This window comes from Nematostella vectensis, chromosome 9, assembly GCF_932526225.1.
Source record: "Nematostella vectensis chromosome 9, jaNemVect1.1, whole genome shotgun sequence".
NCBI classification, from domain to species: domain Eukaryota; kingdom Metazoa; phylum Cnidaria; class Anthozoa; order Actiniaria; family Edwardsiidae; genus Nematostella; species Nematostella vectensis.
The window spans coordinates 9,212,718-9,226,908 of NC_064042.1; the positions used below are offsets into that span (position 1 = coordinate 9,212,718).

The 14,191-nt window shown below is 44.0% G+C and overlaps 1 protein-coding gene and 1 long non-coding RNA gene across 5 annotated transcripts; both read left to right on the forward strand.

Annotated features, from left to right (window-relative positions):
- Positions 1-37: 37 nt before the first annotated feature.
- LOC5504847 (vacuolar segregation protein PEP7) lies at positions 38-4,574 on the forward strand. Of its 3 annotated transcripts, none has more exons than XM_032373183.2 (5): positions 38-464; positions 1,233-1,323; positions 1,426-1,695; positions 2,144-2,211; positions 3,013-4,574. In XM_032373183.2, exons 1-5 carry the CDS (start codon positions 223-225, stop codon positions 4,052-4,054), a joined length of 1,713 nt encoding a protein of 570 aa, XP_032229074.1. In that variant the 5' UTR covers positions 38-222; the 3' UTR covers positions 4,055-4,574. The 3 variants fall into 3 exon arrangements, with proteins under 3 accessions (XP_032229074.1, XP_001625716.2, XP_032229075.1); XM_001625666.3 differs by having other exon boundaries at positions 329-464; positions 930-1,323; XM_032373184.2 differs by having other exon boundaries at positions 342-464; positions 919-1,323.
- Positions 4,575-11,230: 6,656 nt separating this feature from the next.
- Positions 11,231-14,125, forward strand: LOC116612472. Of its 2 annotated transcripts, none has more exons than XR_004293923.2 (6): positions 11,231-11,291; positions 11,538-11,588; positions 11,780-11,836; positions 12,445-12,530; positions 12,703-12,783; positions 13,661-14,125. It is a non-coding gene; the product is annotated as an uncharacterized LOC116612472 (long non-coding RNA). The 2 variants fall into 2 exon arrangements; XR_007313733.1 differs by lacking the exon at positions 11,231-11,291 and adding an exon at positions 11,300-11,458.
- Positions 14,126-14,191: the final 66 nt, after the last annotated feature.

Here is a 14,191-nt window from a genome sequence, read left to right on the forward strand (position 1 = left end):
TTTATTTGACAAAGTTCACATATACTTTAAGTAAGAGAAAAAAAGAGAAAAAACATCTTACTAGGGAAAGCAATCTAGAATAATAACCCCTCACCCACCTACCTAAGGGGGTTTAAAGTCCGCTGTCCCTATTGATCGCGGCAGTATTCGCGCCAAACAACATTTGGTTTGGTTGTTTCCGGTTTCCCGAGTTTCACGTTTTTATAGTTCTTGTCCAAAAACATGACCGACAAAAGATTTTACCGATCGCAATCGCTAGATGCTCAATGGCAAGACCTAAGCCAGTCCATCGGCGAGCTTTTGACGGAGCATCAAGACTCAGCAAGGCCGGAAACTCGAGTTAAAGCCGAACCCCCAAAACTGCACACTGCTCATTGGGTTGACCATCACTCCCGGACGATATGCGCTGGTGCTGGATGTGGCAGAAAATTCACGGTGACAGAACGAAAACACCACTGCAGAAGGTGAGTTTTGTATTTTTCAAGGTGTGCGGTTTGAGTTCTCAAGTGGTGTTTGGGTGTCAAAAGTTCTCAGAGTTGTCGTCTGACGTTGATTCTTTGATTGGTGGTAGGTAAAATGTGATAATTTGGTTTATGCAAGATTGCATTATTATAATACAGAGTAAATATAAAAATAGGATATTTTGTTTACATCTCCACTCGTTAACAAATGCCCTTGACTTTTAACGCACGAAAAGATTACGGTGTGGTGAAGAATTTGCCTTGAGTTTTGAGGTGTCATGTAGAGCTATGTTCAATATGTAGTGAGGTGTTATATTGAGTAGGTGATTCATGTGTGGTGAGGTGTTTTGCTGTGTCATGTAACGTCTTCCATTTCAGTCGTGGCGAGGTGTTATATTTTAGTGTTGTGATTCACGTATGGCAAAGATGCTATTGAGTGATGTTTTAAATTGCCTAGCCTGCTTGCAGGTGGCACTTGGTACTGTTAATATTGCAGAAGATCCCCTCTGTTCAGTGATTGGGTGCCGCATGGTTCCTGGGGGCAAGCACAAAAAACAGACACATGTCAGGGGAAAGGAGAGAAAAGGGTGAAAAAGGTGCAGGTTTTCCTTGATAATAACACTAAGTATCGCCTGCAAGCAGGTTCAAGTTGCAGTGTTGTATAACGTCTTGCATTTCAGATGTGGTGAGGTGTTATTGCGTGTTTCAGCCATGGTAAGATGCTTATGTGATGTTTTAAGCTGCCATGACATGTAATGTCTTGTGTTTCAGATGTGGTGAGGTGTTCTGTGGAAAATGCACCCAATTCAGGAGGCGGCTATCAATTCTTGCAACTCCAGACCCAGATGGTATTAGTTACAGGGTGAGTAATTTTACAAAACCTCCCAAGTCAACTGGGAACCAGTTAATACAGATAAATTTGGAACTGACTTAAGATGACTGACTTGGTTATTGTCTTTTATAGGTTTGCAGAGCTTGTTATGATGTTGGTCCGCAAACTCTAGGTGTGACAAATTCAAGTACAAAAGATTTCAAAATCCACAGACACTACTGCCGAACAAATAGTATCAACCAAAAATCAGGATCTAGTGAGAAAGTCAACTTCATCAAAGAGTGTGATCGACTCGTCCAGGGCTTCCAAAAAGAAGTGGGCTCTTCAAGAATAAAGAATTTTGTATTGAAGACTGTTGGATCCATGGCAGTTCCTGCTTGGCAAAAGTCAAAACACTGGACGGTAATAAGCATGCATTCTCTGAGATCGAAGCTCCCTGAGGAACCCCCAGGTTCTGGTTATTAGTGCACTGACGAAAGACATTGAGTTGAACACATAAAAGACTAAGGGGAAATTCCCAGGTTTGGGAAAGGGTTTTTGGTTCTTAGAATGATTTCTGCCTGCTTGTGATTAAGAACAGGGTTTCTTCTTATATTGGGGGCTTAAGGGGCTACAGATGCTGTGTGAATACAGTCCACTTTCTCCCAGACACTTTTTGGCAATTCAAAGAATTACTTATTTTTTCAACTTTTAGCATGCTCCATGGACTTTTTTAGGGCACCTATCAGAGCTGAAACAGCCTGTCAGCTGCCATGGCTTTCCCATGCTGTTTACATATTTATATTTTACTCTAAACTACGAAAGGTAGTTGGATCACTCAATGTTTACTGTATTGTTTATCTGTTTAAAGGCCAAGTGTGACACATGCATGCTGTGTTTTAAGACATTCACTATCACAGATTTAAAGTCACATTGCAGGTATGAAACGTTATCTCTAGCTAGGATTGTCATCCATTAGTAGGAAGTCTTCTCGGTTATCCCCTAGAACCCCCCTACCCCCTGCAGCCTATTGTTTAACTGCTATTGGGAAATGAAAATAAATGTTATTCAAGAAAAAAAAATGAAAATTCCAGGATCTGGGAATCTTTCAGTGAGTTTTTAAACAACCAAATTGAATTGTCAAAACCCATTTTATCTTTCCATTAAAAAAAAACCTCTGTATTTTGTACCGAGGGGTAATGGGAAAGATATATCTTTTCGTGAATCACAGAATACTTATTTCCAGGTGTAATCTGCTCTCTCGGCAGTTTGTTAGATTTAAAAATGGCATAGCCTTGGAGTGCATGACCCAGCTACTGTGATATAAAGAATATAAGCCTACTCAGCAAAGGCGTTTCGACCCAAAGACCAACCATGTCCCTCTTTTCTTAAGTTTTGCCTAAACCAGATAAAAGCATGTACTCTAATGCGTGGGCTGATACAACAAACCTTCTAGTGATGCGAAAAAAAAAGACAGAAATCGCCCAGCCTAGTCCCAGGCGTTCTTATCGGGTTTCCTGTGGTTGGGTTTCCTGTGGATTGTGGATTGTGACATCACAGGAAACCATCTCCCCAAACTGTGCGTGAGCTCGGCCCAGCCCCCAGGCTACCTCCGGGTTCATCTCCGATCACAGAAAACCCCGTAAGAGCGCCTGGGACTAGGCTGGAAATCGTCTACTTGTAGCAGCATGCCACCCAGAAACGTCTCAATATTGTGAAATTTTTGTTATTGGTTTTCAGGGTGTGTGGTCACGTGATCTGTTCTTCTTGCTCTTCGGACACCCTTATTGTCTACGTGGATGACAATAGCAGTAAGGTCATGTGGTCTTTAATCAACATAATCGGTTCCCCGGATAAAGAGCCCGCCGTATGCTTGTACTTGAGAATTTGCAATCACTGCCACTCCGGAGTGGCCGAGATCCAGGGCCGAGCGGTTATAGAAGCGGAGCGAACACTTATCGATGGACCTTCGATGTTGGATAATGTTTCTGATATTCACGGTTCACTGGTGAAGACACAGAACAAAATTACTGCACTCTTGCCGAAATACGAGAGTTTGGTTGACGCGGTAGAAGCGAAGGGCGAGCTCAAAGGCGTGGTCGGGGAGGGGCAGAGCGCCACCCAAACTTTAGCCAAATATCACCTAGACTTGTCCGACTTATTCACCCAGTTCGCAGTAGACATGCAGGGTTTGAGGCGCTTGAAACCGCGTACGAATGCACAGATGAAGCTCGCGCGCAACCTCACGCAAGGCAAATTCGGCTTCTACAACGACAATTTCCCTGCGTATCGAGAGTGTAAAAAACGATTGGATGAGGTTTTACCAAGTCAAATCCTGGAATCGATGCAAAAGATCGTGGATGAGCAGGCGATTAACAATGCGTATATAGTGATCAAGCAGTTAGGGCTAGAGGCCCTTATATTAGCCACGACTCACGATATCCCAGATACTGTACCACTCATACTTGCGCGCTGTGAAGAAGTGTGCATCGAGGACTTGAAAAAGCAGATACAGCAGTATCGCGGCGACTGGGAGGCGCACTTGAGTACAGTTACCGAACTCCTTCAGATTCAAATCAAGGAGCACCGCCTGGTTAAGCCATCGCGGACGTATACCAAGTCGTACGGGGCCAGATACGTCCAGGAATACCTGGTAGAAAGGGTGCACATCTTGTTGCGCCAGACCACTAGGCAGCTAGGCGACAAGACTACGGGCAAGACATTCCGTACTACTAAACAGGCTTTGGAGACCGCGAACGGTCAAATCACGGCGCTAAAGTGAAGTCCAGGCGCATACCCCTCGGCCGTAATTTTGCATAATCCATACGTCTGCACACCCCAGCAGTTCCTGACTCGCCTGAAGTCATTGGGAGCCTGTAAGGCGTCCTTCCTAATAAGTAAAATACAATAGTTTTAAGATTGATAAGAATATATTTTTAGATATGCTGTCTGTCACAAGCTATTGACAAATGGACTGCTCCAAGCAGTTTATAATCATACCACTTGGGTATAAATAATAGGTTTCAGTGTTTGCATTGTGAAAATGGTTCCATGGGCCAGCATCCCCAGTTCTTTTATGCCCCCTCCCCCCCCCCCCCCCCTCCCTGAAGCTGACCTAAACCCAAATTGGGACTTCTTGCTTTTCTTACTTCAGAGACAAAACCCAAATCACGCATCAAGCAACTCTCTATGTAGATTACATGACACTTGTGAAAGGCTATAAGTTTAGGGTGATAAAAGTAGGCTTGAAAACTATTTTATGTAATGGTTTATGAATAACAATTGGTTATGGTTGTTTGTTATTTTGCAGTTGTTTTTGTAATGGCAAAACTGTTTAAAGTTTGCTTCAAAATTACCAGAGTCCATTACCCAAATTCCCATTCAAAACAAAGATATACTCACCAGCTTACGTTCACTTCATGGGCCCGGTTGTATCTGGCGGTCTCGTCAGTTATTTCTCCTTCCTAAGAATGATACAAGGGAATGATTTACAAATTCAGATTGTCGTCTAGTTATTTTGAAACTCAATGTAAAAACGCCGAGTGAAGACACACATCATCCTTATAATACCGATATTATTGCCGAATTCGTTGTTATGCGAAGTTGAATTTAAATTCATTTCTGGTTCTGCCACACCCTGCCCACTCCCCGTCCGCTCGATTTCGTCGTCCTCCTGATGACTAGCCACACCCTGCACACTCCCCGTCCGCTAGATTTCGTCGTCCTCCTGATGACAACCCACACCCTGCCCACTCCCCGTCCGCTCGATTTCGTCGTCCTCCTGATGACTAGCCACACCCTTCCCACTCCCCGTCCGCTCGATTTCGTCGTCCTCCTGATGACTGGCCACACCCTGCCCACTCTCCGATCGTTTTCGTTGTCGTCTACCTGATGACTGGCCACACCAAGTCCACTCTCCAACGCTCGATTTCGTTGTCGTCTACCTGATGACTGCCCACACCCTGCCCACTCTCCGTCCGCTCGTTTTTGTCGTCGTCTACCTGATGACTGGCCACACCCTGCCCACTCTCCGTCCGCTCGTTTTCGTCGTCCTCCTGATGACTGGCCACACCCTGCCCACCCCCCGTCCGCTCGATTCCGTCGTCTACCTGATGACTGGCCACACCCTGCCCACTCTCCGTCCGCTCGTTTTCGTCGTCGTCTAGCTAAAGACTGACTGCACCCAGCCCACTCTCCAACGCTCGATTTCGTTGTCGTCTACCGGATCACTGGCCACACCCTGCCCACTCTCCGTCCGCTCGTTTTCGTCGTCGTCTATCTGATGACTGGCCACACCCAGTCCACTCTCCAACAGCTCGATTTCGTTGTCGTCTACCTGATGACTGGCAACATCCTGCCTAACTCTCCGTCCGCTCGATTTAGTCGTCGTCTACCTGATGACTGGCCACAACAAGTCCACTCTCCGTCCGCTCGATTTCGTCGTCTACCTGATGACTGGCCACACCCTTACAGACTATGTAAATCATTGTTACAGACAACATTACTCTGTAAATATATACGGTACAGCTACATTGGAAATAAATTGTTAATGTGCCCAGAAAACCTTAGGAATAGCCTGTAAATAGTCTGAAAATCCTACGCGGTGCAGCTACAGCTACCCTGTAAATAGTCTGTAAATGTGCAGAAAGGGGCCCAGAGAACCCTGGAAATAGCCTGTAAATGTGCAGAAAGGGGCCCAGAGAACCCTGGAAATAGCCTGTAAATGTGCAGAAAGGGGCCCAGAGTACCCTGGAAATAGCCTGGAAATAGTCTGTAAATGTGCAGAAAGGGGCCCAGAGAACCCTGGAAATAGCCTGTAAATGTGCAGAAAGGGGCCCAGAGAACCCTGGAAATAGTCTGTAAATGTGCAGAAAGGGGCCCAGAGAACCCTGGAAATAGCCTGTAAATGTGCAGAAAGGGGCCCAGAGAACCCTGGAAATAGCCTGGAAATAGTCTGTAAATGTGCAGAAAGGGGCCCAGAGAACCCTGGAAATAGCCTGTAAATAGTCTGTAAATGTGCAGAAAGGGGCCCAGAGAACCCTGGAAATAGCCTGTAAATGTGCAGAAAGGGGCCCAGAGAACCCTGGAAATAGTCTGTAAATGTGCAGAAAGGGGCCCAGAGAACCCTGGAAATAGCCTGTAAATGTGCAGAAAGGGGCCCAGAGAACCCTGGAAATAGCCTGGAAATAGTCTGTAAATGTGCAGAAAGGGGCCCAGAGAACCCTGGAAATAGCCTGTAAATAGTCTGTAAATGTGCAGAAAGGGGCCCAGAGAACCCTGGAAATAGCCTGGAAATAGTCTGTAAATGTGCAGAAAGGGGGCCCAGAGAACCCTGTAAATAGTCTGTAAATGTGCAAAAAGGGGGCCCAGAGAACCCTGGAAATAGCCTGAAAATAGTCTGTAAATAGTCTGTAAATGTGGAGAAAGGGGGCCCAGAGAACCCTGTAAATAGTCTGTAAATGTGCAGAAAGGGGGCCCAGAGAACCCTGGAAATAGCCTGTGAATAGTCTGAAATTAGTCTGTAAATCTATGCGATGCAGCTACAGTTACCCTGGAAATAGCCTGTAAAAACAAAAGGCCACCAAAAGGACAACAGATTTCAATCAAGATAATGAGAAAAACAACTTGCAGATCTCAATTCAAAATAAATACTGTGGCATCTGTTGACGCAATATGCGAGTCTAGATAAAGACGAAAAACAAGGACGGAAACAAACTTAAAACACCAAAAAAATAAAACATCAAAAAATCTGTTTGAATTTCATTTAGATATATTTAGAGTCTAGTTTGACCGCGCGTGCATGGAGTCGAGTCCACCGACTGAGACTGATTTTTGGACTCCCTGAGGAACCTTCTGCCTGTAAACTCGTTCCCAGCATCTAAGGCTGAGCACCAGGTAATACTAGGTGGGAGGCCAATCTTCACCAATACCCAGTCAAACAATTCCGAGAAACAAAAGAGGACATTTAGTCGTGGGTGGAGGCCTCCTTAGTTTACATGGTTGTTGTCAAACACTTCCAGCCCCTAGCGATAGATTGATCTACACCAGCATCTCCTTACGATCCTTTGCACCTATCGTCAATTTGATGGGAGAGCCTTGCATTCCGTGAACAAGAAGTGGTCGCACTGCATCTTGGGGACTTGACGTCAATTCAAGCTCTGCTCTATAATTTCTATACAGCCGTCTCCACTTCTCGTGTCCGTCACACGGAAAGGGATAAAGTGTGGCCCCTGTCCCCCCCCCCCCCCCCCCCCCCCCCCCCCCCCCACTGTCGGTTCGCCCATACAGTATTTATTCTGCTGGACAGCATACCCACAGTGAGTAGCATTTCCCTTTATTTATCAGATAATCTAAACATCCTAGCTAAAAGTCCCAGGGACCTTTGAAAAACTAAAATATTCTGGCTAAACAATAATAAACAAAGACTGAGCAAATAATCCAGTGGGAACCCTGTGAGAAAAACCGAGAAGAGGAGGACGAATCCTACCATGCACACAAGGCACAGCAATTCACTTTACAAAAGGCGACCCATGTATTGTCTTTTATCTGAACAACACGACACGAGATCACATGTTGTATTTTGTATTTTTATCATTATACCTTAATTTAATATTTTAATTTTTTCTATTATAATTATTATCATTTTCTTTCTTTTATATACGTTAAAGGTATATATATAACAAGTTTGACAATATCGTTTTCACGGTCGACAGAGCAGTATCTGCATGGAGCGACATTTAATGGAGAATTAATTTAAAAAGAAAAAAAGCTCGGCAAATTAAAGCCTTGTACAAATAAGATACTCTGGAGTAGCCCAGCGAAATACAGAGAAAAGAGGCCTCTGCTAGCAGGGAACTTTATAGCAAACATAGAAGTCAAGTACCAAGCACGGCACTCAACCATCCGTTTCTGGTCGAGGCCAAGTTGGTCGATCATATTGTCACCCGAAAATTTATTGACCTGGGGGACCTTCTGCCTGTAAACTCGTTACCGGCTTCTGAGGCAGAGCACCAGGTAATACAAGATGGGAGGCCTATCTTCACCAATATCTAGTCAAACAAGTCAAAGACACAAAAAAGGTTATTTAGTCGTATGTGGAGGTTTCCTTAGTTTACGTGGCTGTTGTCACGCACTACTATTCCCTTGACACTACAACTCAAAAATGCAAAAATTGAAGTCTTACTGTCTTCTGTTTTCTTTCTTGGCACTTCTCGTCCTTTTTCTTGGTTGTAGAGATAAACAATACGGGAAAACAATATCAATAATAATAAAATCAACCACCGTTACCAGGGTTATGGTTAAGATTAGAGTTAGTGTTAAGGTTAGGGTGGTTGGAATATATTGCCTTTCGGATTTCATGGCCTTCATTTGGGCATAAAACCACCGTGCAATGACCTTAGTATGCCAAGGAAACCTTCAGCAAGTATCGTATCTCAAAACGAGCGGCCGCCACTGGTCAAGCCGACAACTAAGGGGGTTATACCTCAGCCCCGGCAGATTCCTGCGGCCCAGCCTACAGCAGTGACCTATGTAGCAATCTTTGGAAGGATGTTACTAGTTTGACTGGTGCGCCCCAACTCTCTCTCATCATTTACAACTATCTCGTGACCCAAGTCTTATGTGGATAAGCTTATTGTCGTTATCCACTGTCCCGGCCCCGTCCACCTTTCCACAACTGGTGTTAGCCCAACTTGTGCTGGCCAAAATCATAGCCCTCACGAGCGCTACTCCAACAACCGTTTGTTATCAGTTCGGGATACTCCATGTCCGCTCCCAGACAAGCTGGTCAATCAAATCGTAGCAAGGAAATTAATGGACTTGAGGGACCTCCTGATTGAATATTCGTCACCGGCCTCCGAAGCAGAGCTCAAGGTAATAGTAGATTAGATGCTTATCTTCACCAATACCCAGAAGGCCTAAATACCAATAGGTGATATTTTTCCTGGAAGGAGGCCTTCTCATAGCTGTCGTCACGCACCGTAATACCCTGTAATGGAAAGATCTAAACCAGTATTATTTGCAGCTATCTTGAATTCCCTGTGCAAGTTTTGTTCACGCTTGCTCACCCTTGCACTCCCTTTTCTAGCCTTGCACTCCCTTGTTCACCCTTGGGCTTGCTTGTTCACCCTTGCGCTTTCTTGTTGAACCTTGTGCTTCCTTGTAAAATCTTGCGCACCCTTGCACTACCTTCTTCACCCTTGCACTACCTTGTTCACCTTTGCGCTTCCTTGTTCACCCTTGCGCTTCCTTGTTCACCCTTGCACTCTCTAACGCACCCTTATTCACCTGCGCCCCTCTGTTCACTCTTGCATCCCTGACGCAGCCTTTTTCACCCTTGCGCCCCTTTGTTCACCCTTGCGCCCCTTGTTCACCCTTGCGCTCCCTGGTTCATTCTTGCGCTCCTTTGTTTACCTTCGCACTCCATGACGCACCCTTATTCACCCTTGTGCCCCCTTGTTTACCCTTGCACTCCCTGACGCAGCCTTATTCACCCTTGCGCCCCTTTGTTCACCCTTGCACCCCTGACGCAGCCTTCTTCACCCTTGCGCCCCTTTGTTTACCCTTGCGCTCCCTTATTTACCCTTGCACTCCCTGACGCACCCTTATTCACCCTTGCGCCCCTTTGTTTACCCTTGCGCTCCCTGGTTCACCCTTGCGCTCCCTTGTTTACCCTTGCGCTCCCTTGTTTACCTTCGCACTCCCTGACGCACCCTTATTCACCCTTGCGCCCCTTTGTTTACCCTTGCGCTTCCTTGTTCACCCTTGCGCTCCCTCATTTACCCTTGCACTCCCTGACGCACCCTTATTCACCCTTGCGCCCCTGACGCAGCCTTTTCCACCCTTGCGCCCCTTTGTTTACCCTTGCCCTCCCTGGTTCATTCTTGCTCTCCCTTGTTTACCTTCGCACGTCCTGACGCACCCTTATTCACCCTTGCGCCCCTTTTTTTACCCTTGCGCTCCCTTGTTTACCCCTGCGCTTCCTTGTTCACCCTTGCGCTTCCTTGTTCACCCTTGCCCCCCTGACGCACCCTTATTCACCCTTGTCCCCTTTGTTCACACTTGCATCCCTGAAGCAGCCTTATTCACCCTTTGTTCACCCTTGCGCTCCCTGGTTCACTCTTGCGCTCCCTTGTTCACCCTTGCGCTCCCTTGTTCACCCTTGCGCTCCCTTGTTCACCCTTGCGCTCCCTTGTTCACCCTTGCGCTCCCTGGTTTACCCTTGCGCTTCCTTGTTCACCCTTGCGCTCCCTTGTTCACCCTTGCGCTCCCTGGTTTACCCTTGCGCTTCCTTGTTCACCCTTGCGCTCCCTTGTTTACCTTCACACTCCCTGACGCATTCTTATTCACCCTTGTCCCCTTTGTTCACACTTGCATCCCTGAAGCAGCCTTATTCACCCTTTGTTTACCCTTGCGCTCCCTGGTTCACTCTTGCGCTCCCTGGTTTACCCTTGCGCTCCCTTGTTCACCCTTGCGCTTCCTTGTTCACCCTTGCGCTCCCTTGTTCACCCTTGCGCTCCCTGGTTTACCCTTGCGCTCCCTTGTTCACCCTTGCGCTCCCTGGTTTACCCTTGCGCTCCCTTGTTCACCCTTGCGCCCCCTGGTTTACCCTTAGGCTTCCTTATTCACCCTTGCGCCCCCCTGCTCACTCTTGCGCGCCCTGCTTCATCCTTGCGCTCCCTAACGCACTCTTGTTCACCCTTGCACTTACTTTTGCGGGATTCTTTACTTAATTACGCGCTAAATTACACGGAATATTAACTGTTACGCCCAAACTACATTTTGTACCGAAAAAAAGCACGAAATAACTTGTGAAAAGGTGATATTTTTTGCGTGAAAATATCTTAGGCAAGTTTTCATTGGCTCCTAGCTACCAGCCTATAAAAAAAGGTATTTTATTATTAGTCCTAGGCCTTCGCGGTTTAGCAAAGAACGCCTAGTCATTTTATTTGTTTTCGAAATTCAGTTTGAAACATCGCACTCTTACGAAGAATATCTCTCTTATTTTACAAGAAATAGAGGTAAGAACACATCAGCTGTGCAATTAAATGTTTTGTCTTTCAAAGTTTAGCCAAATTATGCGGGATTACGGGGAAATTAGTGGATTACGCGGAAAAAGCCAAATTACGCGCTTCCGCACAAACGCGTAATTCCAGAAGCCCTGTTTATACAAGATTTGATTTGAACAGTCAGTTCTGTATATTTGATATTTGTCATGAATACAGTTATGACAGGCCGTCTTATGGATTTTCTTTTTATATTTTTAGGGAGATAATCCTGAAGAAGAACCAATCCAAGAATACCATGATGATGAACAGGTAATATGTTATTTTGATTGTTTTGTATTGATTGGAAACAGCTAGAGCAATTTGTTTTTAGATTCATATCTAGAATGCCACAAGTTTTTTAGTGACGGTGTACCCTCTATTATGTTTTATGACCTCTTTTCCACTATTGTTAAACAAATGAAAAATTAAAACAGTAACATTGTTTGATATTTTGTCTTAAGGATTCATGAAGTGAATCAGAGGGATGGAGTGATTACACTAGTAGTGATGAGGAGGAAGTAAGTATGTAGGGGGAAAACCTGGTCTAGTGGTTGGGTGCCTGATCTCGAGGTCAAGACTCTAGCCATGGGTGATTTGTTTTTACATAGCCACTGGCTGCTCCTGGCCAAGTAGGTTTTTTTTAAGCGTGTTTGAATTTTGTTGATAATTTATTTACAGTGTCTCAAATTAGTTCTATGGGCTCAATGAACTTGACCCTTAATAAAGTTTATGTATTTTATTTTATTCAGTAATTCTCGCAAAGCAAATATTCAACATTATTATATTCAGAGATTCCGATCATATTATTATTATCATATGAAAATAAGCAATTTTACTCACTTGATATTGTTCATTTAAATTATTTCCCCTGTAGGGTTTTGGCTCAGAGGCCAGTGGTACATCAGGCTTTAGTTGTGTAGTGTGGATGATTGCCCAGGCAAAAGGAAATAATGCAATATTTAATAAATAACAAATTTGATAATTAAATGCATGGAGAGATTATCGTCAAACAACTCATATTTGAAGACCCAATCATATTTAGCATGCAGGGTCCCTTTAAAAGCAAGGGGGCGCTTACTTAGTATAATTTCTTTTTTAGCTCACAAATTTATTTTTCTTGTATAAGGTTAATGAGGTGGCCAGTGCACTTGACAATATCCTTGCAGTCCCGAAAATCACTGAAATCATAAAGTGATCAGCTTCCCATATCAGGTAAAGACACTAATTACTAGAAATGAATGAAACCTGTTAACTCCCCCCCCCCACCCCCATGCAAAAAAATAGTTATTAAAAAAGGTTACAATGTTGATTTTAGTGATGATTCCCTGATTTTACAAAAGGAAAAAGAGCAAAACAATTTCATAGTCTATTTTATCCTTTCCAGAAAAGGCAGAGCAGCTGTCCAATTTTTTACACTATGAGTCATTTTCACAACACCATACTCCAGCAGAGGACTCAAATGAAGGTACTGTAGACCAGGCTCACGGTGAGGTTTAGAGTTTGTATTAGAAAATGATACTAATACAAAAAAAGTTGAAAATTCAGAGCCAGACTGTATGTAACACTGACAATTCGGCCGCTTTCCTCAAAACTACAAGATGAATACTCCAAGTTTCACAAGTTTCAGCGAGGACGGGGACATGTTATGTTAGAAATAAGGTTCTAGGCTTCTCTTTTATAGAAATATAAAAATGTGTTATTTTTACAAGAATTAAGTTCTAGGCAAGAATGAATTTTTTGGTCACATTATTTCTGCCCGTGCCCTGAAAAAATACTGACTCTGATCATGCACACTCATACCCTGGAGTGATTTCTCGCACCAGAAAAAATAGGTTTCTTTGAAAAAGAAAAGGTTTTTGTAAAAATTGTAACCAGCAGAGAACAAGGCACTCAGCTAATGAAAACAACTTGAATTTCTGGAAAACTAATTTAAAATATTGTTGCAAAATAATGTTACAATAGCAAAGCAGGTAAGAATTTCAGCAGGGAATTTCAGAATGGCCGCGATGGTAGAGTTTTCAATGTTGTTAGAGTTTTTGATGTTAGAGTTTTCAAAGAAGTTGTCTTGGCAGATGCGGGTTTGCCGATTTTGACTCCAAAGCCTAAAACATGAATTGATGGATAATGACCCCAAAAACTGAAATACAAATTTTATTATTGAAACAAATAAACAACTGTTACAGTTAGGTATTGGGGTCAAAATCTGCCAAACTGCACCCGCTAATCCGTGCCTGTCAATCTGTGTTCTAGAGGTTCACCCTTATTTTCCCAGGAGTCTAGTTATTTGCTGTGTATAAGCAATGTAACTCTCATTCATTTTCATTTGTTTGTCACATCAATAGGTTGATGAATGTGATTTGCCGTTACCAGAGTTCGCGCCGTTATCCTTTGAAAAATGAGAATGTGAACAGGCTCAGTCGATATTGAGTTGAAACAGCTTGTGTTAGCCGCTCAAGAAGCAAAAATATGCCAAAATATTTTTTACTGTGCCTACCTTTGAGTGGGGTTTGGGTTGGTGGCTAGGGTCGATGCCCGTGTCTGTTGTTATAATCTGGGTCTTGTAGGGCAAACTGCTCCTTGACGTTTTTTGTTTGAGAGCATGAGTGAGGTGTCACTCAGGAGAAGTCAAAAGAAAGATTCCTTAGAAAGAGAACATCTTCTAGGAAAAGCATTATGTAGTTTAAAAAAAACATACTGTAGTCTTGTGACAGCTGGCTGAAACAGCTTCTGTATGTAAACTCTATAAATGCCAATATTTTTCTGTTGATATTGTTTTGTTTTACAATAAAGAAAATTAACAGAACATATTATTTGCCTCTCCGTTTGTGGGTATTCAGCAGTACACCACTCACCACACCCATAACAACACACAC

Coding starts and splice junctions, on each gene's coding strand:
- LOC5504847 (XM_032373183.2), top strand. CDS start 223: ATGACCGACAAAAGATTTTACCGATCGCAATCGCTAGATGCTCAATGG. Junction 1,696..2,143: donor AAAAGTCAAAACACTGGACG/GTAATAAGCATG, acceptor ATCTGTTTAAAG/GCCAAGTGTGACACATGCAT. Junction 2,212..3,012: donor GATTTAAAGTCACATTGCAG/GTATGAAACGTT, acceptor ATTGGTTTTCAG/GGTGTGTGGTCACGTGATCT.